Below are 24628 nucleotides of genomic sequence, written 5' to 3'. Positions count from 1 at the left end.
GTGGAAATATAGAGAAGATTTCCAGGCATCAGAAATAAGATTGTTGCTGTAGGTGCCCTTTTACCTAGGGGTGGGGGAGGGGGGTTGCTTGTTTGTTTGTTTTATGACAAAATGTAAAAGTTTAGAAATGAATTTATGGTGGATGGCTTGTCTGGTCCCATACCTGGCTATTGTAGTTGAGGCTAGTCATAAATTTAGAGAAACCTGAACCTGTAAGCTATTTAGTCCGGATGCTTCCTTAGTGGTTTTCTGGAACTATCCCTGATATAATAGCCAGGGGAAATTGATGCCCAAGATGGGTAGAGACTTGCCAAGCAAATTTACATTTGCTTATGAAATACTCTGATTAAGCCTACAGAAGCATTAATCCTTAATTTACTGTGAATCTCTCATGTCTGTAGAATATAAGTGAAGGATATGGAACTAAGTGAATGCTTTGGTAGGGTTACTAGAATGTCAATTGCTATCATGTTAAATTTCCTCATTTCCCTAATAAACTAGAGTAAAAAATAAACAGATTTCTATAGAATGTCACCGTCTTACATCCCTGTGATGTTGATGATTTTGAATTTCTCACCTCCAAAATAATTCTAATAACTTTCTTGATAAGTTGAATACTCAAGTTAACCAACCTATCTATATAATAAAAGTCTATGCGACCGTTAAGGCAGAACGACCGGTCGCGATGATGCGCAATGACCACCAGAGGGCAGACGCTCAATGCAGGAGCTGCCCCTGGTGGTCAGTGCGCTCAGCCAGAAGCCAGGCTCACGGCTGGCAAGTGCAGCGGCAGTGGCGGGAGCCTCTCCTGCCACCGTGGCAGTGCTAAGGAGCAGTGAGCAGGCGGGCGGTAAGAAGTGAGGGGTCCCTGCAGGGAGTGGACCTAAGCCGGCAGGCGGACATCTCCCCGAGGGGCCCCGGACTGCAAGAGCGCGCAGGCCAGGCTGAGGGACCCTGCCCAGTGCACGAATTTTGTGCGCCGGGCCTCTAGTATCTGTATAAAGTAGATTAGAATAATTCCTAGATTTATCTTGGAATATTCCACATATGAACTGAGACATCAAACTTTAGCTGTAATGATTATTACAGTGTACATGCTCACTAAATTATCATATAGAACAGTAGTCGTCAACCTTTCGGACCTCATGGACCTCCAGTGGTCCGTGGACCACCAGTTGACGACCGCTGGTATAAAAGGCTTATTCATTTTATTTGTTTCATTAAAAAAGGAACTGTACAAAATTTTAGGGGAAAAAAACTCAATAAGCATTTGGCAAATTAATGTATTGTATCCAATTCCACCTGAGACTATTGCTTATAATTTCAGTATTGTATATTGAAGTGGAGGTTTCTTTCTTAGAAAACTCTGAACAGCCTTGTTGGCTGCCATGTCTATTTAGATTTCAGGCCACTGTTTCTTAAAGCAGTAGGCAGAAAGCCCTGTCAGTCTTGAGAGGTGCTAGAAGATATAATTTTCTAAATATCCATTTAAACAATAACACTAATAGAAACAGTGAGCTATACCTATAAATGAAAGATATGAAAGAGCTAAAAACAGATAGTAAATAAGGAGATCCTGCAAATCACTTCTGAAAGTGGCTAAAATATATTTCAAGAAAGTTATATTTCCTTTATGTTTATTCATTGAATAAACATAGTGTAATAAGAACCAGGAGTGGTGCTATGCAGTGAGGACGAAAAGTTGAAAAAATTGTAATGCTAATGTTCAAACACTCGTAGTCTGGTAGGCAAGACAGACCTAGAGCTAATATGTAATATGAAGTATGTACAAGGTGCTTTGAGAGAATAAACGAACTTCCTAGTGAGTTATTCTATCTGAGGGGTCCAGGACCTGGAAGAGAGGACACACAGAAAAATGAAATTAGAATTTTACTTTTTCTGTTCAGAGATTTTTATATTAACAGCATTCCTAGTTTATTGGGTTGCAGATATTTGTTATCCTTACAAAAGGATATTGGTATTTTAAACTTTATCATTAGGTGTCTGAAATGAAGAGTCAGTGGTTTACAAACATGATTGAAAGAGAGGGAAAAATAGAAGGATATGGCCAGCTAATATATTCCTATTATGGTCTGAACCAGATTGAGGATTAGGGTCACCCAACCAGGATGGACAGATCTCAAGAAGTTGTTTTCTTAATGATTGATCCAGTTGTGGCATATGCTTACAGACAAATAATGGAGCAGAGATCAGATACTCTTTTGGATTCTAACATGTAGACACCATCATAGATTTAACTAATACAATAAAAGTAATTTTAGCACACTATATTCATAGTAAATAAGTTCTTGGGCTATAAAATAATAATTTCTTAAAATTCAGAACTGATATTACCTCTAGGAAACTTCATCTCTCTCCATCCTTCTCTTGCCTCATTTCGGGTTAAAAGGTACATTCTATATGTTCCCATATATCCCTATACTAATTGTATCGATGGTACTCATTACATTATGTGATTGTTCACTATCTCCCTGCCAGGTTGTCAGCTCCCCAAGGGAGCTATGTCTATAATCTCAATGTGTTACACAGTACCTTTTTAAAAGTAAGTGTTATAGTGATTTAAAAAAACACATACATAATCTCTAAGAGACTTATTGAAAAATAAGAGAGGCCAGCTTGGGTAGTAGAAAGAGCTTTAGAAATGCTGCTGTATTCCTCTAATTGTGTGATTTCCCCCCAGAGTCCTTAACAGGACTAATAAAGCAAAAACTTATTCTCCTTGCAGAATGAACTAAAATGTGCACACTGAGTACCATGTCTTCTGCTGGCCCTGTAGCACCTAAGAATATTGCTCATGTGATCTCAGTACCATGGGCCATCTAGAAAGAAGCTTGCTATCCACCCTGGATGAGTTCATCCAGTAGTGCCAGAGTTTCTTCCACAGACCCACCAAGTCTTTGTGATACCCCTGAAGCAACTGTACTCTTAGATTGGATCATTCTGGATAGTACTCTGAGCCTTCTGCAATGGTGGTGGCATTGGTTACGTAACCATGTCCATAGGACCAGAATGCTAGGCTGGCTATATGGTGAGATATGCCCAGCAGCCAGGAAAGTTCCATTTGGGCACCCTCAGATTTAAATATAAATAGCACTGTATATAAAACACTAGCACAATAAAAAGCATTAATTTACTTTTCTGTATTACACAATTGTTGGGTACCTGGGAACATTGGCACATGAGTGCCCTCAGTGTTAAGCTATAGGTTCTCTGCTGAAGTTGCTTCGTCAGAAAAAGTCACATGATACTGTGGCACAGTAAACCTCCAGTAATAAGTGAGTTAATAGGTATCTCTTGTTCTGACAAGGAGGTCCCACAAGACAAATGTCTCCATTAGTCCATCCAGTATAGGTACTTGTGTAGGTTATCTAATTCTAAAAAACTTTGAATTGACTAGGATAGTGACAACTGGGTAAGCAACCAGCTGTGAGTGCTGAGGCATGAGCTGCTTATATGTGAATAAGTTCCTGATGTGAAAATGTTTTGCACATCAGTGTACACGCTACATAGTGTTAAATCAGGCATTGCACACCATTTCTAAGCAATGTTCAGAGTAGCTGCAAACTGTTCCTGAGGAATTGCTGACAATGCTGAGTTACGCAATTTGCTTGTAACATGTATATAGCATTGTATTAAGTTTTGCATACACAGTACCAATGTTCACAGACAGATTTCTATTGCCTGTCAATATTAGCTTTTGAACTTAATGCCTTTGGGTGCAGTATTTCAGGTAACTTTAAACTTCTGCTGCTGTGCTGACAGGCACTTGTTAGCCTTAATATTCAATGATAGTTTTCTGCATTACTTAATCTCTGGCAAGAGTTAATTGACTTAAAGTTCTTATTATTAGCAGCTATCTTCACCTGCACTTACCATCTCAGTAATTAGCCATGTTCACAGTGGCGTACCCTTAATTCCAAACTAGTCAATGGTTCATGCCTGGCTGAAGCCTAGCTGGCCGTGTTACTCTAACCTACACTCCCATTTGATCTAAAAAACATAGCCCGGGTGTGGGGTCTGCATGGGAGACACAAGGTGTGTTAATTTACACCTGCTACCCTAGGAGCAGATATGGGTTCTACAGAAGTAGCTGAGAAAACAGATAAACATGTTGTGGTCAGGGAACTAAGACTTCCACAGGGCCTTCAGTGCCAGGCTTCGATATGATTTTCCCCAAACTTCTTTATTCTCTTTGTGCTCCATTTTCCTTCCAGTATTTTTAAAGGAAATGTATTGCCATCCTAAACATCCCAGGTCAAGGGCTTAATTAATGCTTTAAAGTAAAAATTCCAAAACACCAGGAGAGTTTGTCATTTTCTCCCTGGTTTGTTTTGTGAAGAGGGAGGAGAGAAGGTGAGGAGGAACCCCCTCCTGTTCCATGATTACATCCTACCCACTCATTTTCTCCTTTTCTCCTCTGCTTTTGATTTTTAGTGGCAGTCTTAACAGAATGTCAAGATCAATTTGCAGCATGGTTTAACTCAAGGTTTGCATTCTGCCAGCAGCAATTGTCCCTGCAAACAATGCTGTGTGTTCGTGTAACTTCAGAAGCTTTCAGAAGGATCATGACAAGGGCAGCATCTAATGACTTTATTAGTGTAGGATTTCAAATGGGCTCCGTAATTGTTCATATCTCTTTGTCAGCAAGTCATAATTACTGCTCAGCATTGTCCAAGGGAACACTTATGAATAGTTTCCTAATAGTACTGAATGGAAGGAAAAGAGGGAAATGATAAAAGGTGATGGCCTCATGATTGAGAACAAGTCAGTCTGTATACAGATGATGGCTAAACTGTTTATGATACATTCTTTACTCTTTTTAAAATAGAAGATCATCCTTTTAAAAATGTTCTTTGAAGTAACTTTAAATGACCAGTTTATAAGCCTTTTTTATTCTGATTTAGATACTTCCCACACTTCTACCTAGTACTATACCCATAACTGTCCAATGGTATATGCATTGTGTTAGAATCAATCATTTGTGTAAAAGTATATATATTTTCTCAATATTAATTACTGCTATTCAGGAAATATGCATTTAACTCAGATACAATAGTTGATGTGTTTTCAGTCTATGTGAAAACTTGTTAGAAAAGAACAGTACAAAGGTGATACTGTTGACAAGATAGTTCAAAAGAACAGCATTGTAAATTTTTATCAAATCTTATTTTTATCATGAACTATATCTTTCTTAGTACTTCATTGATATTAGTACTTCATTGATATCAGTTTGTAATGATCTAGTCAGAGTGACCTTAATGGGGTGTAGCTAAGGAATCATTTTCTGCCACTTTCACCAATAATGGCAGCTTCTTTACCCTTAGAACTGTATTTCAAGCTCATGCCACTTGTGACAGAAGTTTCTCTGAGAATATCATTAGCTAAAAGCAAGACTCATTGTTGCTTTTTAAAAAACCTAACACATAATAACAACTGAGCCATTAATTAAGCACCTACTGTGTGCCAGACACTATATGTATGAGCTCATTCAATCCTCACTCTATACATTACCTCATTTAACCATAATTCTGAAAAGTAAGTTGCAAAGGTACAGTTTCATATATGAAGAAACTATTTTTGGCTCAGAGAGGTTCTGTAACTTACCCAAGGTCATGCAACGGCTGTACCAGATGTAAACGCCAATCTACCTATGCTTTTCGGCTACATAATGCTTTATTTCCCATGACCTTGCCAGGCTGAAAAACTGTGTGCAAAGCCCTGTGAGGGGTATAAGGCATGTACTTTTTGCTCGGGTAACAAATAAACCTGGGATTCACCAAATGTTTGAGTTAGAGATTAGAATCATTCTTAGTTAGTGTCCAATTTGTAGCCATGCAGACATTTTCCCTATACAGGCAGGCATACCTTGTTTTATTTCTCTTCGCTTTATTACATGGCACAGATGTGCTTTCTTACAAACTGAAGGCCAGGCCCTTCACCAGCAAAAAGATTACAACTTGCTTTATTGCAATATTCACTTTATTGCAGTGGTTTGGAATCAAACCGGCAATATCTCTGATGTTACTACTATCTCTAACTGAATACTGCTAGGGAGAGCAAAAATGAAAGCTTCAAAATATAGTATGTCTTTGATCTGCTGTAAAAGCTAAAAAAGGTTTTTGCTATAGTTCTTCTTCCTAGAGAGAGCTTCTGCAACCTTTTCCCTTTGGTTCTAGTTTTGGCCTTGGAATTACCTGGAATAAGCCTAACTTCTCTTCTGCATTATCAGTTTAACCATAGCTATCAAGTTTGCCCTAATTTTCTTGCCTTTTCTTACCAAGTATGTTTATTCTTTCTGTTGTTTCCCACATGGTAGGTGTTCTAGGCTCAGTCCATTCTAAAGGTGCCCACAATCTAGCATAGTGCTCCAGAGGATGCTCTTCTGGTGCTGTGCTCACTTCTATTCTGTGATTTTATTGTTGGCTCCTATTGAACTGGGGGTCAGTTAAAACCCCCTACCAGTTTTTCAGGTTTGGGGCTGCCCAGAATGAGCTGGGTCTGAGTTGTTATTAAACTAGATCTCTGCCTTTTTCTACTAATATGATTAACACTGGAATTCGTGCACTGGGTGGGGTCCCGGCCGGCTGGGGGGAGGGGCTGCGGGTGGTTGGTAGGCTGGCCCCATCCCTCATTGGGGTGGGGGGGGGCGATCAGGGGCAGGGCTGGCCAGGGGAGGGGGCAGCCGGCCCCACCCCCTGGTCAAACTTCCAGTTGAACTCCCAGTCAAACTCCCAGTTGAGGGGATAATTTGCATATTAGCCTTTTATTATATAGGATGATCTTTTGAAATTCTGATTCTATGTACTCTCCCAAGTTTTATCACTCATAAATTATACCTTAATTCCTTATCTCATCATTCTTGATAATCCTCTTCGTTCCTGAATATGTCCAACTCCAGAAAACTTTTATTTTTCTCTTTATTTACCACACTTAAATGTGGTTTTCAACAGAAAATAAATCACCTTATATATTTTAATTTCAAACATCTGTCTCTGACCAACACTTCCTATTGTACATACTTACTCAAGTATCCGCAGTGCTAGAGTTTTTAATCTCATAATGCCATATAATCTATTGACCCCCACCACTTGACTTCATTCATGTCTCCAATCTTCATTTCTCATCCTATTTAGATTTCAAGGTTCACCATTATCACTTCCTTGCATACTTTAAATTTCCTCATTGCTGTCTCCCTCCATTATACTCACTTTGTTGAACCAAATTATTCACCTTCTCTATGCCTATGCACTTGCAGTTAAACTTGGTGGAGAAAATTGCACTGACTGATTTTTTTTTTTTAAATAAATACAAACTTTAAACGAATACTCAATAATGTTGAGCAAGCCTACATGTGATTTTCTAGCTAATTCTTTTTCCCTGGACGAGAGGTTTTATTTCATATCATCTCTCATTCATGAAAGAAATATCTCATGTCCCCCTCTATTCCCCTTCCCAGCTGCCCTCACTAGTTGATTGAGAAAATGGACGTCATCAGACAAAAATGACCTTAGTATTCTGTTCTTCAAGTCTCCATTTTAATGTCTCCTCTCCAAAAAGGCCTGATGAACCTTTCTAGAGAAAGCTTCTCCACCATTATTCTCTTTCATAGTACTCGCCTAGAACTTTTCATAATAAACTATTACTTTTGCTTATTTAAAAACATTTTTTTCTAATTCTTCCACTGGGATATAAGTTCATAACAGCAAGAATTACATTGGTCTTTTCCACTTTTATTTCTTTCTATAATCTCAATAATTATTTGTTGGATGTCATAAGAATGCATGAAAGCATAATGGTTAAAAGTATGGATGATTTTTGGATTTAGTCAGACTAGGATTGGAATTCTAGCCATGCCACTAGGCCACCATAGTGACATTGGGCAAGTTGCCTAAGCCTTCTAAGTTGCAGTTTGTGTATTGGAAATGGTGACTTAAAAAACCACATCCCTCAGAGTTGTTATTAGATTTGAATGGGATGATTGAGTTTTAAAAGTCTAGCACTATGTATATATTTGATTTCTTTGTCTCAGACATTTATGAACATGTTGACAGGACAAAGACGCTCTTTTATTTTCAAGAATCAGTGGTAGCACTCTGCAGGTTCAATTTTCTGGTGACAAAGAATTTATCTTAATTTAGCTCACATATCTGAATCTTATTCTGAGGGAGACTTTTACTGTAGATGCCTTGTCATATGCCTTACTGAATTCCAGATAGTTGAAGCTTATGAAATGCTCTGAAGTTACCTCATGGTTTCTTGGGCTGGTTGTGTTCTTAATAATCCATGCTGCCTTCTAGTCATCACTACTGTATTCTAAGTGTTCATGCTCCATTGTTTAAGTGATTTTTCTAGACTGTTTAGGAGACTGAAATCAAGTTTACTGGTCTGTATTTTTTGAAAATCAAGGTATTTACTTGTTTTTAAGGATGCAGATTCCTCAGGTGGTAGTAATTTCTATTATCATTCATTCTAGCTTTTTGCTGTCCCATTTGTTCAACTACCTATCCATTTCTTTATCTAGTAAAGTATCCATTAAGCATTTACTGTACCATATCACTCCTTATTTTCTCTCCTACATATTTTGTCTGTTTTTCCATTTAGCATTTATTATTTTCCTGCTTTAAAAATGGACATAATAGCTACATAAAAATAAATGTAATATAAAACAGGAAAATAATATCAGATAAAAACCAAATAAAAGTGTCAAATAATCCTATATAATAAATAGGCAATATGCAAATTGTCACACCCTTGCACAAGATGGCTGCCCCCATGTGATCACAAGATGGCCGGCAAGGGAGGGCAGTTGGGGGCGATCGGGCCGGCAGGGGAGCAGTTAGGCATCGATTCAGCTGGCAGGGGAGTGGTTAGTGGGTGATCAGGCTGGCAGGCAGAAGCGGTTAGGGGCAATCAGATAGGCAGGCAGGTGAGCTGTTGGGAGCCAGCAGTCCTGGATTGTGAGAGGGGTCCCAGATTGGAGAGGGTGCAGGCTGGGCTGAGGGACACACACCCCCCCACCCCCTGCACAAATTTCATGCACCGGGCCTCTAGTGAGTATTTATAAACACTTGAGTTGACTCAAAGTTTTGTGCGTGAACACTAAATATAGCTCTGTAGTTCTGTCAGCTAAAGGAGAAAAATGGAAATGTAATAGGCATATCCTCATTTAATCATTTATACATCTAATATATATTTATTGAGTTTCTGTTTTTTGCCAGGTACTATAGCCTAGAGTTTATAGTTTATCATTTGCAATTTTCATTGTCTGATTAAAGGAAGTGTAATAGTTCATCTCAAGATTTTTGGCACAAGACTTAGTGTAATCACTTTGTAAGTTATATAAATGTCTAATTACTCTGTTGTATACCTGAAACTCATATAACATTGTATGTAAACTGTAATTGAAAATTAAAAATAATTTTAAAAAATATTTTTAAATTTTCCTAGCACTGAATTCAAGGAAGAATTTTATTATATGCTTTTCTGATGGAGAGTCATTAGGTAACATGATAAACCATTATTTGTCTACTGTTATTTTGCATAAGACCGATTATTTTAAACAGATGTTTCTTATATCAGTCTCCTATAAAAAGCAGAGGGCTTTATATTAAATCTTTTTTTTGTATTAAATCTTTTATCGTAATCATAATTCTTTAGGGAGCTTATGTAATATGGTCCTTAAATACTCCTGTTTTTTCATAAACACAGATAACAGTATGGTGATTACAAGAGGGAGAGGAGTGTGGGGGCAGTAGAAGAGGGTAAAGGGGGGATATATGGTGATGGAAAGAGACTTGACTTTGGATGGTGAACACAATACAATATATAGATGATGTATTTATAATTGTATACCTGAAACCTGAATAATTTTATTAACCAACGTCACCCAAATAAATTCAATAAAAAAATCACTTTGGGCACACATACACACACACAAATATTCATTTTTTTATTATCTAACTAGTAACAGGTATAGATCTCCCAGGAAAAGCCTCCATAATCACCTACTCATTCAATTCTCTGTCAAACATCAATTATCTCAAGTGGGCCTTTGTCAAGTGCTGGGCTGTACTTTTTGCTTGGAAGCTTTTATAAATTACTAAAGTGCTAATTTTCTGTGCTTTTGGTCATTTATCTTTAAAGATTTTCCTTCTGTGTATAAGATTTATCTAATGCTCTCACACATTTTTTTTATCCACTAGAATGATAATTCTTTTCAAATACATAAGGAAATGAATGTCAAGGTTCTAAGAGAAACTGACCAACTCTGAAATATATTATGCTGAACATTTTTTTATGTAATAAATCACAAAGTCTCAGAATTTTGCAGTTGGAAAAAAGTCAGAACGTGATGGCATGAAAATTATATATATGCTAGAGGCCTGGTACATGAATTTGTGCACAGGTGGGGTCTCTCTGGGTGGCCTGCAGGGATCGGGCCAAAACTCGCAGTCCAATGCCTCCTGCAGCTCCTACCTGCTGTTGCCGCTCATCCCAGCCTGCCACGGGCTTGGACCCAGTCAGTCCTGATTGATTAGGAGAGGTGAGTGCTGTCACAGCAGCACTCGGCAGCCATGAGCCCTGCATCTGGCTGCCTCCCAAGGGGAGTGGCCTGCATGATCATGGCCTGCAGCTCTCCAATAAACCCCTGAAGGGTCCTGGATTGTGAGAGGGTGCAGGCCAGGCTGAGGGACCCCACCGGTGCACGATCGGGTTGGGGAGGGACCGTGGAAGGACTCCAGGGTGTGTCTGGCCCATCTCACTCAGTCCTGATCAGCCGGACCCCAGCAGCAAGCTAACATACAGGTTGGAACATCTGCCCCTGGTGGTCAGTGCTTGTTATAGTGACTGGTCGACCAGTTGACTGTCTGCCCCCTGGTGGTCAATGCACATGTTGAGCAACCTTAGCATATCATTAGCATATTACACTGTGGTTGGTTGTTCAGGTCTGCCGTTTGGGCTATTTGCATATTACCCTTTTATTATATAGGATTCAAATATCTATCCTAGAGTAGGACATGATCTTATCATATGGTGATGCTGATACAGACTATAGAAATTATATAACACTGTAATACAGTACCAAGCATGGCACTGTAATATAGTGTAGCTAGAGGCCTGATGCACGAAATTCGTGCAAGAGTAGGCCTTCCTTCCCCCAGCTGCCGGCACCAGCTTCCCTCTGACACCCGGGACCCGGGCTTCCCTCGAAGCCCCAGCTTCAGACATCTGGTCTAATTAGCATATTACACTTTTATTATTATAGATTCCTTGTTTAGTGATAAGAGTATGGTATTGTTATTATAACCTATTTTAGGAACCATTTTTCCATATTCTTAAGTTTGGGAGGGAAACCAATTTGACTCTGAAGCACATAAAGAGGTTTAAAATATCCAAATGTTAACATATTAGAGAAAGTAGGAATTACTGCAAACAGCGTTAATACTGTAGGAAGAACAAAGACTTTGGAGTCAAGCAAACCTGATTTTCTATTTGCTAGTTGTTTCTTTGGATAACCATCTTTCTGAGCCTTAGCTTTCTCATGTATAAAATGAAGATAATGATACCTACTTTTAGAATTAGTCTGTAGGTTAATAAATATTACCTCTTTTCCCTCTCTTTTATGTGCTTCAGAGTCAAATTGGTGTTAGGAATGCAGTGATGATTCATCTCCTCCTAAGAGCTGCCCAGGAGCACCATCTTGGAACACAAAGTTCTCCTTGACTTCTAAGCACCCATTCCCTTCTCTGATTTCCCCCAACACTTATTCTGAACCTCTACACCTAGGCACCAGTTATACCATATATGTTTTCTTTTTGGGGTCCTTGATTTATCAAACCCAAAATATCCTTAGTATATTAAGAACAGAAGCCATCCATGTCTTGTCATATATTTAGAGGGTCCTCATAAATATTGATGTTTGGTTAAAGAACACAGAAGAAGTATCTGGCATTTAGTATATATTTGCTTTTTTTAATTTTATTGATTTCAGAGAGGGAGAGAGAGATAGAAACATCAATGATGAGAGAGAATCATTAATGGGCTGCCTCCTGCACAACCCCTTCTGGGGATCAGTTCCCAACCCCGGGTATGTGCCCTGATGGGAATCGAACCATGACCTACTGATCCATATGCACTGTTCAACCACTGAACCACACCAGCTGTGCTAAATTTGCTTTCTTATACAGCCCTGGGAAAATGAATCATCTTATATTTCTAAAGAAGGAATTTCTGCATTCGATAAGAGATTGGATTAGATGTTTTCGCTTATTCTCCCAACTAAGATTTATATGGGTTGTTTCAAGTAAATGTTTATGTTCTTATTAGTGGTGAGAAAAAGAGCCAATTATCTATTACTAGAAGCCCGATGCATGAAATTCGTGCAAGAGTAGGCGTTCCTTCCCCCGGCTGCTGGCACCGGCTTCCCTCTGGCACCCGGTACCCGGGCGACCCGGGCTTCCCTCGCAGCCCCGGCTTCGTCCAGAAGGATGTCCAACCTAATTAGCATATTACACTTTTATTATTATAGATTATGGTTCCTCCAAAAATTAGTATAAATTAGTCCCTATAGATTAGATATAGCCCTGTCATTAAACAGTGCCTCAAAGCCTTTCCATTTGCATGATTTATAGATGACAATAAGGAGCTAGATTAAAGTTATTTAGTTCTTGTGTTTGTTTTTAATCCTCACCCAAGGGTATGTTTATTGATTTTTAGACAGAGCGCAAGAGAGAGAGAGAGAGAAACATCGATATGAAAGAAACACTGATCAGTTGCCTCCTCTACACACCCTGAGTGGGATCAAACCTACAGCCCAGGTATGTACCCTGACCAGGAATCCAACCCATAACCTTTTGGTGTATGGGATGACACACCACCCACTGAGCCACCCTGCCAGGCTAGGTTTTTGTTTGTTGGTTGGTTGGTCTTAGAGAGAGACAAAGAGAGACATTGATTTGTTCCACTTTTTTATGCATTTGTTGGTTGATTCCAGTATGTGCCCTACTGGAAATGAAGCCCTCAACCTTGGCGTATCAGAGGATGCTCTGATCAACTGAGCTACCTGACCAGGGCAGAAGTTACTTAGTTTTTTAAAACTCTGTCCACTGGCCCGCGCCGCACATATAAGGACCGACGCTGAGCCACACTGTAGATATGCCTTCAATTAAGTTGCAGAGTCCTGGTGGAGAGATATTTGAAGTTGATGCTGAAATTGCCGAACGATCTGTGACTATCAAGACCATATTAGAAGATTTGGGAATGGATGGTGAAGGCGATGACCCAATTCCTCTACCAAATGTTAATACAGCAGTATTCAAAAAAAGGTCATTCAGTGATGCACCCACCACAAGGATGACTCTCCTCCTCCTGAAGAGGATGAGAACAAAGAAAGGTGAACAGATGATATCCTTGTTTGGGACCAAGAATTCCTCAGATTTGACCAAGGAAGACTTTTTGAACTTATTCTGTCTGCAAACTATTTAGACATCAAAGGTTTGCTTGATGTTACATACAAGACTATTGCCAATATGGTCAAGGGGAAAACTGAAGAGATTTGCAGGACCTTCAATATCAAAAATGACTTTACTGAAGAAGAGGAAGCCCAGGTACGCAGAGAGAACCAGTGGTGTAAAGAGAAGTGAAAAGTTGTGCCTGACACTGTAACACTGTAAAGATTGTTCCAAATACTAGTTGCACTGCTCTGTTTATAATTGTTACTATTAGGCAAACAGTAGACAAATGCAGCAGCAAATCAATTGTATTAGCAGAATATTGTCATTGCATGTGTAGTTTGGGTACAGATTCCAAACCTATGGTTGAGTTTCTTCCAGTATGATCAAAAGTATCTTTTTCCTTTGCTCTAAATAAAACTGAATTGTGGGTTATCTATTAAAAAACAACAACAAACAAACAAAAAACTCTGTCCACTAATATAGTGAAACAATTTAGCAGTTTACTGTTACTGGAAAGTCTTAAGTCTCAGACAGTTAGGAGATGCTTTTGAAATTAAATCTACCCAAATTCTCATTCTGTGTTTTCTTAAAATGGTCTTTAGTTTTGCTGTGTTCTCTAACATGCATACACTATCTGCATTTGCATGGAGAGGCATTATGCCATCCTTTTAGAATTTGATAATAGGTATCATTAGCCATTAAATGATTCTACCTTTTTACCCTATAATTCCACTTCACAGACTTTTTTCCCCCCTAAGGATATAATTAAGGATATTTATTCCAGTATTCTTTCTAATGGGAAAAAAAGAAAAGAAAAATCTCGTTCTAATAAGTGAAAAGTTATAAATATGGAGATACACACACACACACACACACACACACACACACACACTGAGTGGGCAGATTATTATGACCATCTGACGTTTATAGGCAAATTAGCTATAATTTCACGCTGAAGTTGCCAGAGGGCCAGACCATTATAAATAGGGAAGCAGGTTATTTACCACAACAGTAGAAGTGATTTTTTTCTGAAGATATGGGGAAACAACGCGATTTAACAGCCTTTGAACGTGGGATATATTTGAACGTGAGTGGCCAGATTATTATGACCACCCCATCAGTACTTCATTGGGCCACCTTTTGCCTTCAATACTGCGGCGATTCTTCTTGGCATTGATTCCATGAGATATTGAAAGGTGATGCAAGGAATCTGACACCATGCCTGATGAATAGCACTGTCCAGTTCTGTGAGATTTGATGGTTGTGGAACCAGCTGCCTGATGGCTCTTTTAACTTCGTCCCACAAATGCTCAATTGGATTGAGATCTGGTGATTGTGGGGGCCACCTAAGCAAGGTAAAGTCTCCCTCATGTTCTTGAAACCACTCCTGCACAATACGAGCACTGTGGCATGGCGCATTGTCTTGTTGGAAGAAGCCATCTCCATTGGGATACGCCATCAACATGATAGGATGAACTTAATCAGCAACAATACTTAGGTATGTTCTGCTATTCAGACGTCATTCCACACGAATTAAAGGGCCCAAATCATGCCAGGAAAACATGCCCCAAATATGGCACGCCAGTAACTTTTGCTGGCACGCGAAACCCTCTCTTAAAATCTTCCATTTACAATTTTTTCTTAATATTGACTTTTTTATTTTTCAGATAAATTCAGTGTAGGTGCATCTTAGATAAATAAATAATTTTACTTAACAAGTTATCTTAAAGACCATAGACATGGATTGACGAGAGAGGGGAAGAGCAATTTCTATGCCTCTGCCTTAACTCTCCCTGCCTTCCTAGATCCGACCAGTGTTTTGGTTTCATCCACATACGCTTGTGAATCTTTGTTCACCAAGATGAATTTTGTTAAGTCTCATAATAGGAGTAGCCTGACGGATGAAAGTAGTAGCTCGTGCATATCTCTGAAGGTCACGAAATATAAACCTGATGTAAAATCTCTGTCATCAGTGATGCAGCAGCAAAAGTCCCACTGATAATATCAAACGGAGTCATAAAGTTTTCTGTCGGACTATCAGTGTACATGTATACATTAAAAAATAAATGTATTTTTCATCATCATATACTGTGTTTTTGTCGCTCGAATAATTTTATTATTTCTTCAAGGTTCTTCACATACGTACACCTTAAGAGATATCAAGTAGGCATAACATTTTCTCAAAAAATTAGGGTTGGCACGCAGAAGAATTTTGAGTCAGAGATTTTGCTAGTTTTGGCATGCACTCACAAAAAGGTTGCCCACCCCTGCCCCAAACCATAACACTGCCTCCACCAGTTTGAAGGGTTGTACTCATGTATGTGGGGTGCATGCTTTCATGCTGTTTCCACCAAATTCTCACTCTGCCATCTGCATGATGCAACTGAAAACATGATTCATCGGACCACATGACTTTTTTCCAATGCTCCACTGTCCAATCCTTGTGTTCCTGTGCGAATTGGAGATGTTTTATCTTGGTAACTGCAGACAGCCAAGGTGTTCGAACAGGCCTTCGGCTTCCATATCCCATACGATGCAGTGTACAGCTAATTTGCCTACAAACATCAGGTGGTCATAATAATCTGGCCACTCAGTGTGTGTGTGTGTGTGTGTGTGTACACACACACACACACACACACACACAGTCTTTGAGTGTGGTATATATATATATATATATATATATATATATATATATATATCACACTCAAAGACTGTTAAATCGCGTTGTTTACCCATATCTTCAGAAAAAAATCACTTCTGTCATGGTAAACAACCTGCTTCCCTATTTATAATGGTCTGGCCCTCTAGCAACTTCAGCGCAAAATTATAGCTAATTTACCTACAAACGTCAGGTGGTCATAATAATCTGGCCACTCAGTGTATATTTTCTCAATGGAATATTATTCAACCAATTAAAATGCTGTTCGCCCTAGCTGGTTTGGCTCAGTGGATAGAGTGTCAGCTGCGGACCAAAGAGTCCTGGGTTCAGTTCCAGTCAAGGGCCATGTACCTTGGTTGCAGGCTCCTCCCCGGCCCTTTCACAGGGGTCGCCTAAGACCATCGGAAAACACATATATAATTACATATTGTTTTTGTGATTAATCACTATGCTTTAATTATGTTCAATTTGTAACAAAATACATCCTGCATATCAGATATTTACATTACAATTCATAACAGTAGCAAAATTACAGTTATGAAGTAGCAACGAAAATAATTTTATGGTTGGGGGTCACCACAACATGAGGAACAGTATTAAAGGGTTGCAGCATTAGGAAGGTTGAGAACCACTGCTTTTATTTATTTATTTATTTTAAATATATTTTATTGATTTTTTACAGAGAGGAAGGGAGAGAGATAGAGAGTTAGAAACATCGATGAGAGAGAAACATCCATCAGCCGCCTCCTGCACACCTCCTACTGGGGATGTGCCCGCAACCCAGGTACATGCCCTTGACCAGAATCGAACCTGGGACCCTTCAGTCCACAAGCCGACGCTCTATCCACTGAGCCAAACCGGTTTTGGCAAGAGAACCACTGCTTTTAGAGGTATCTGTTTATTTGTCTCATATCAGATTGCAGATCATCTATATAAATGAAACAAGTGAGAATTAACATCTTCAACATGGTAATCACCTCATAGGCTGGACACTTGGTCTAATGAAGCTGCCATTTTCCAAAACATTGAGAGGATAACTTCTGTAAAAACTGGTTTCAGACACAGCGTAAAGCCTTACAAAGAAAGCAGTCCTGTGTCCTGAAAGCAGTGTTTTTTAAAGTGTAGTCCATTACCCTGGGGTGGGTTAGCAGCTTATTAAAAAAGCAGTTTCCTGGGCCTTCCCCCAGATTTATTGATTCAGAATCTTTGAGGGAATGGGACTGAGGAACTTGCCTTATAAATAAACTTGCCAGGTGATTCCTAGACCATTAAATCTTGATGATCACTTCACTGCGTGCATAGTCAGTGCCCCCAGCTTAGTCATGTACCTTGTTTACCTAACTCAGTTTGAACCAAGACTTAGGATTATTTCTAAAAATCAAAGCCACTGTCAAAAGACAAAAGGGTATGACCCTGGTTGGTGTTCTCAGTGGTTAGAGTGTCAGTTCTGAGCACCAAAGGGTCGCAAGTTTTAATCCCAGTCAGGGGCGCGTACCTGGGTTGCAAGTTCAATCCCTGTCCAGGTTGGGACTTATGCAGGAGGCAACCAGTCAGTTGATTTCTCTCTCTCTCTCTCTCTCTCTCTCTCTCTCTCTCTCTCTCTCTCTCTCTCTCTCGCCTCTACTCCCTCTCTCCCTTCTCTTTCTAACAATCACTGGAAAAAATATCCTCCGGTGAAGATTAACAACAAAAATACACACAAAGGAGTATGTACCCAAGGTGCTGAAGATCAATCCTAATGGAGGAACTTCAGAAATGAGCTAAACAATAAGATGGGCTTACAGACTTGTGGAAATGATAATGTAGAAAACAAAACTCTTTGGCTAGCCTGGTTTGCAGATGCCTAAAATCTCACTTTACGCATTAAAGGACCCTGGCTTTAATTTTCCCATTAAAGGGAAAAGGGGAAGAAAGGAGAGTTGTGTGTTGGCAAATAAGTATATGATCTCTAAGATACCTTATCTTATGTTCTGGTTTTTCTACCAAAGTACATAAATATGGTTGAACAAACACATGAATGATTATGTGTAAGTAGTACTATATTAACACATAAAGATTATGTGTAAGTTATTACTATAGTAAAAACACTAGTTTGGTTTGTTACCAAAGCGGCTTCAAAAGAAATAGTATAAGGTTAGCAGCTGCAGCTAAATAAGTACAGCAGTATATAGAAGATTTGCCTCAAACTGTGAGAAGTCCTATAGCAGTGTTGAACATGAATTGCTTCTGCTCAGTAAACTCATTTTGGAGAAATGGTTCACACATTATCAGAAAGACATTTAATGTGTTTAATGGCTCAAGAGTAAACAGCCAGAAATTTTGATATTGACTCTTGGTTTTAAAGTAATTAACATTAAACATATAGATGTATTAAAAAGAAAATAGTGATTTAGTTTCATATCCACTTTTCAATATGTGACTTTTTGTAGTATTGCACAGCTGCAGCATCTAGAATTGTATTTTCTCACTTTCCAATATCTATACCTGCTCTTTCATTCTTTGAATTAAAGTAAAACCAGTGACTGTTTTTATTTGCTCAACAGTTCTTTGATGCTCTATCTTATACAAAAAAGCTTTTCGTGTTGGCCTATCAGTATAAACTATCATTTTAATCCTAAAAGTTATTATGATAAAAATATTAACTATCATTATACAACTGATAATAAAATAGGTACCGATTTTAAGGGACTACTATATTCTAAGAACAAATCTGAGCGTTTTCTTTATTTTTACAAGAATGTAAGTATTTTAAAGATGGGTTATTCCCACCTTACATCTCAGGCACCTTTAAACTTATGGGAGCCACACTGAAATGTAATATTCAGGAAGCCTCACCCAGTTTTGCAGCCTCCATTTTTTATCAGATGTGCCTTTTTTTACAGTTTCTAGTACAGAGTAACTAAGTAGTAAATGTTTGTGGAATTTTATCACCCTCCCCCTAAATTGCTATGTTTCTTTTAGTATATATTTTATGTTGAAGTACAACTTGGTAAAAATTAGTAACTTATGTAATTATGACTTTGATTGAAAGAAACTAAGCTATATCCTGTTTTGAATTAAAATGAGATTACTTTTTTTCATATCTGATTTATTGGTAATCCTGATTTCCATTAGCAAGTTAGAAAATATCTAGTATCTGTGCTTCAAAGACTGAAAATTTTACTAATGATTAATATATGCTAGCCATCAGATGTTCTATTTATTTTTCTCTCCAAACTTTTGATTAAAAGGTGAGATTTTATCTTAGATTTCTAATAGCAAGAACTGGTGAATATGAGCTATGGATTAGATTTTGTTTCTTCACCAAGGTCAAAGTTTGAGACTTCCCACTCCCTAATCCAACCCCCAGAGACAAATGAGTTGCATTATTATACCTGATTTGTGATTAACTGTTTTCTTTATTTTATTTCCTTAACCCTTTTTCTTCTTCTACCTCCCTTTTTCTCTCCCTCATTTTACCCCCTTAGTGAGGGTATTTGTTCTTTGTCTTTACATATTTGTCACTTTAGCTTTTTGTTTGAGAGGTTGATTAATCAACTTGTTTTTCCCCAGATAGGTCTGTGATGAGTAGGTTGTTTGATCTGTTAAAATATTTTATAATGAAAAAAACAAAGCCATTTTTCCTTCCCACAGAACAGTTGCCTTTGCTCCCCCCTTTGAGTTTGATATTGCAGGAGTCCAGTTACTGTAGACACCATTTATCCCTTCATGGCACCTCACCCTGATGAACACCATATGCAATTAGTTAGGTTGACAGCTTTGGTGTTGCCACTAAATGCACGGGCATACTTACCTCTTCTCAAGGAAGAAAATACCACAACAAAAGAACCACATTATTTTCTCTTAAAACAACTTGTGTTTTCCAAGTGTGTGTTTGTTCTGGTGTTTTGAGCTGGATTTTTGCTGCTGGTAGTGTGCTGTAAATGCTGACTTTGTGGGGTGAATGATCTTTACAACAAGCAGAACCTCCCAGCCATGAGAAAGATTTGATATCTGTGTTGTGAAGTGCTTGTAAATTGTAGTGGAAGGAATTGACAAGTAAGAATTTTATAATTTGTGACTGTCCATTGCCCCTATGGGCTGTCAATGATTACAATTTGAAAATCTCAAAGTATACATGATTTATATCTTAGGAAGATTAATTGCATTAATTAAAATTTTAACGAAGTCTCCCTTTGATTAGAACAAATTGTTAGTTAAGACCACTAGAAAACATCAACTGGCTGTATGATCCCTGTATTTCTCAACTGCTTTCAAAAAATTAGAATGATTTGCCAATACCTGATAGAAAACTGATCACTTTGTTGTTGTTTTATGGTTAATTGAACAATTGTGTCTTTGAAGTCTGCACCTCTCTCGAATGTTTTGTGTAGCTTTGAAATTTGTGTTACATATTATTTTAAACCCAATAAAATAACTATATTTTCATAATTATTTTTTCTTTTAGCTCATTTTCACAAAAAGAGAATTTGGCAACTACACAGTTTTCAGGCAAAATTGTCTTAAAATTGAATTCATAAAACTACTAAGCCTTCCTCCCTTCCTTCTTTCCTTTTTGAGGAGTATCCCAATTTAGCTAGTATTTGGTATCATTTGTGAGCTAGTTCTGTGATGGCATTTACTGCGTGATCCATTTAATCCATCAGTGTGAAAGCAACAAGACCTTATTTTCTCCCTTTTGTAGGAATGACACTCTGTGTTTTTGTTTTTGACATCTTTAATTTCAGAGGTTACCAATGATCAGATCAGGATCAAGATTGACTTCAAATATTTTAGTAAGAAATGGAAAGAAAAATGAGATCTTAACTTTCTGGTTTCCAAAACTACACATCATTGAGAAACAAGCTATATGGGTGTGAAATTTGGGATAGAGGCTTAAGCTGCTTGAGCACCTTTTATCCCATAATAGTTGTAGAATATGAAGATCTGAATTTCCATAGGGGCACTGATATTTCATGGCCAATGTTTTTATTGTTTTTTAAAATATATTTTTATTGATTTCAGAGAGGAAGGGAGAGGGAGAGAGAGAAACATCAATGATGAGAGAGAATCATTGATTGGTTGGCTTCTACACGCCCCTATTGGGGATCAAGCCTGCAACCTCGGGCATGTGCCCTGACCGAGAATCGAACTATGGCCTCCTGGTTCATAGGTTGATGCTCAACCACTGAACCACACTGGTCAGGTAACAATGGGTTTCTTAAGGCCGTGTCATTTTAAATTGGCGTGAGGTCTGGTTATTGCTTCTCTAAATATGTATATGCGCCTGCCTTCAAATGAACTTATTTGCAGTAGTGCTAACTTGCTTTAACATTCTTGCCGACAATTCTAATGGACCTTAACACGGTCTACTTTATATAGTCACATCACAGGTTTGGGGAAGGATTCAGTCCAAATTTTGGGGGTGAATTTCTATACACAAGAAATATATGAGCTTTAAAAATTAAGAGGTTTGATTCTATTTTGAATTTGGACATCAAATGAATCTAAGCACATGACATTTTAATGCTGTTTATCTTTTCAAATAGATTTACCTTCTAATGCATGTGACAATAGGACTTTGCTCATCAGCTGGAACATACATTTCAGAGGAGTTGTTACCTAAAATATTATCATAAGGCATAAGAAAACACACGATTTAAGTTGCCTTTCATGAACATAATTAAGAATTAATAAGCTAGTACTGATGGCTAGTCCCCAGAATTTCCAGTTTTGCCTTTTGTGACCTGTGTTATTAAAAGTCCATTATTTTTACAGACTTTATTAAATTGGATCTTATTAAAGCATTCTATATTTGCATTTGGTCTTTCATAATTCATTATTATTATGACATTTACTTTTTACCATCAGATCTGAAAACATATCATAAGCTACCCTTTTCTCTTGAAAGAAATGCTAATTTCAAACAGTCCTCTAATAGAAGAGAAAAGCTTTATCAGTTTTTTCATTTATTCCAGATCGTGTTAAGAATACTAATGCTAGACTTCGATATGCTAATCTCTGAGCTTTTTTTGGTCAAAAGCTTAGAATTATTATTTTTATCCCATACTAAGTATGAAACTAAAAGACCTGCTACTATTGGAGAAAACATGATTCTAAAGTACAATTCTTGTTTCTAAAAACTTGTGGAAATGTTGCTAAATGCTCTTTATATTAGGATAATGGTAGTCAATTTAACTTTGTACCTTGAAATATTTGTCCTATTTAAGAAATTGTTTTCTGTTAAAATTCATTTTGTTTGTTTTCTCATAGTTAGGGTAGTACAGCTTACAGTGTTTAAGACTAAGAATCCTATGCTGTCAGCCTCATGTGGCATTTAGGGTGTGTTGCCTGCTTTTCTAAATGATCATCATTTCTATATCATTTATTAGGTAGTGGAAAATTCAATATAGCAAGACTTTACATATTGATATCAAACAAGCTGTCTAATTTTAACAACAAATTCAGCAAGTTTTATGTTGGGATACTAGTAAACTTATTAAACTCTGAAATGAAGCTTACTTTGCATTTTATCTCATTTTAGATTTCTGACCATGTGCAATAGACACTTTGGCAGTGTTATTGCACAAACTATTCGGACTCAAAAAACAGACCAGTTTCCACTTTTTCTGATTATTATGGGAAAGCGATCATCTAATGAAGTATTAAATGTGATACAAGGTAAAGTACATGTCACAAAGGGAGTACAGTGTCTTGTGTATATGATAACCTACAATATTTACTGTCAAAGCTGACAGCCATCTTTTATATTGGTGAATATTTTTGCATTTGAAAATATAGAACTTCTTGAGGAAGAAAAACTTCAAAAAGTATAAGTACTATAAAAAACGAAATACTCTGTATGAAAATCCAACAGAAATGCCTTAATAAAGTTACACAGCCCTTGAGACATAGGATAATCTTGTTAAATCTTCAGTATTGCTTAATTCCCTAAACTAGCAATTAAGTCATAACCAGTTGTCAAATATGACATTTCATATATGTATATATACCTAGAGATTTGCTGAATGTATGATTAGTTGAAAGAAATGCTTATCTTTAGTTATCTAGAAAGTTCAATGACTTGATACTACGAATGGAATTGTTTACAAGGTGAATCCGTGTCTAAGATGCAACTCCGATGCATGAAGTTATTAGGATACCTATGAATTTAAACTTCCAAAAAAATTAATCTTTAAATTCTTTACTAAAAAAATAAGTTAATGATTTTTTTATTGATTAGCATAAAATATTACCTTATTCGTGGCAAAGCTTAAATTGAAAATAGTATCTCTTTCCTATGCCACAGGTAAAAAGATGTTTCAGGTGCACACACTAAATAAAACCTTCAGTATTTTATGTTTTCTCTATAACTAGAACATTCCATTTCATAAATAATGTTAAAGAACTGCTCATCTGCCCTGGCCAGTTTGCTCAGTAGTTAGAGCGTTGGCCCATGGACAGAAGTGTTGTGGGTTCAATTCTTGGTCAGGGCACATGCCCAGGTTTAGGGCTCGATCTCCAGTAGAGGTCTCTTAGGAGGCAGCCAATCAATGTTTCTCTCTCTCCCTTTCCCTTTCTCTAAAATCAATAAAGACATACTTTAAAAAATACTCACTTTTTTGTCTATATAGCTATGTGAGGTCAGATTGCTTCATAAATTTCAACTAAGACAATATATTATAATTGATTTACTATAGAAGTAGATATGAGAATCCAGTTTACTCTGTTAAGCCACACATTAAAGAGATTTTTATTAAATGTTAGACAATCCTATTCTTTTCACTAAACTTTTTCTATTGGATCATAGAGTCATTTTTCATAAAAAATGTGACATTTATATTAACACATAATGACTTTATTATTGTCACTTCTAAAGATTTGATAAGTATGTTTTAAATATTTCAGTTTTAATTTTTATCACAGTAAATGTTGATAACTATAACCCACATACAATTCTTTAGGGATCTCAAGAATATAAAGGGATTGTGAAGCCAAAAATTTTGAAAACCACTACAGTAAGCTATAAAGAAGAAATTTGCCCTGAACTTCATTAACTGGTATCTTTTCTCCATCTTGGATCATTAAGGGCTTAAGCATAAAGTACCCATAAGACCAGTTTGGCAGTGAGTCCTTACAGTTAGGGTTGAAGCATCCTATATAATAAAAGCCTAATATGCTAAGTGTCCGGTTGTCCAGTCAGCCATTCTTAGCATATCATATGCTAATAATATACTAAGGTCGCCCAACTGCTCGCTATAATGTGCACTGACCACCAGGGGGCAGACCACCAGGGGGCAGATGCTCCGACCAGTAGGTTAGCTTGCTGGACTGAGCTAGACAAGCCGGACATGCCCTGGAGCCCACCCGCAGTCCCTCCCCGGCTGGCCAACCTCCCATGTCCCTCCCTGGCCCCAATCATGCACTAGTGGGATCCCTCGGCCTGGCCTGCGCCCTCTTGCAATCCGGGACCCCTCAGGGGATGTCGGAGAGCCAGTTTTGGCCCTATCCCGCA

General features: G+C 37.9%; 1 protein-coding gene and 1 pseudogene across 2 annotated transcripts in view; both read left to right on the top strand.

Moving 5' to 3' along the window:
* The window catches only part of FAF1 (Fas associated factor 1), a 324982-nt gene that overhangs the window by 234761 nt on the left and 65593 nt on the right, over nucleotides 1-24628 (top strand). For both annotated transcript variants that reach the window (XM_023752761.1, XM_023752762.1), the window contains one exon: nucleotides 22658-22794. In XM_023752761.1, the coding sequence (XP_023608529.1) occupies nucleotides 22658-22794 (137 nt within the window). The remainder of the gene's footprint in view (nucleotides 1-22657; nucleotides 22795-24628) is intronic.
* LOC111825707 lies at nucleotides 12186-14400 on the top strand (annotated as a pseudogene).

Source organism: Myotis lucifugus, unplaced genomic scaffold (assembly GCF_000147115.1).
Source record: "Myotis lucifugus unplaced genomic scaffold, Myoluc2.0 scaffold_37, whole genome shotgun sequence".
NCBI lineage: Eukaryota > Metazoa > Chordata > Mammalia > Chiroptera > Vespertilionidae > Myotis > Myotis lucifugus.
The sequence above is the reverse complement of the archived record's forward strand: the minus strand, read 5'-3'. Positions and strand labels throughout refer to the sequence as shown.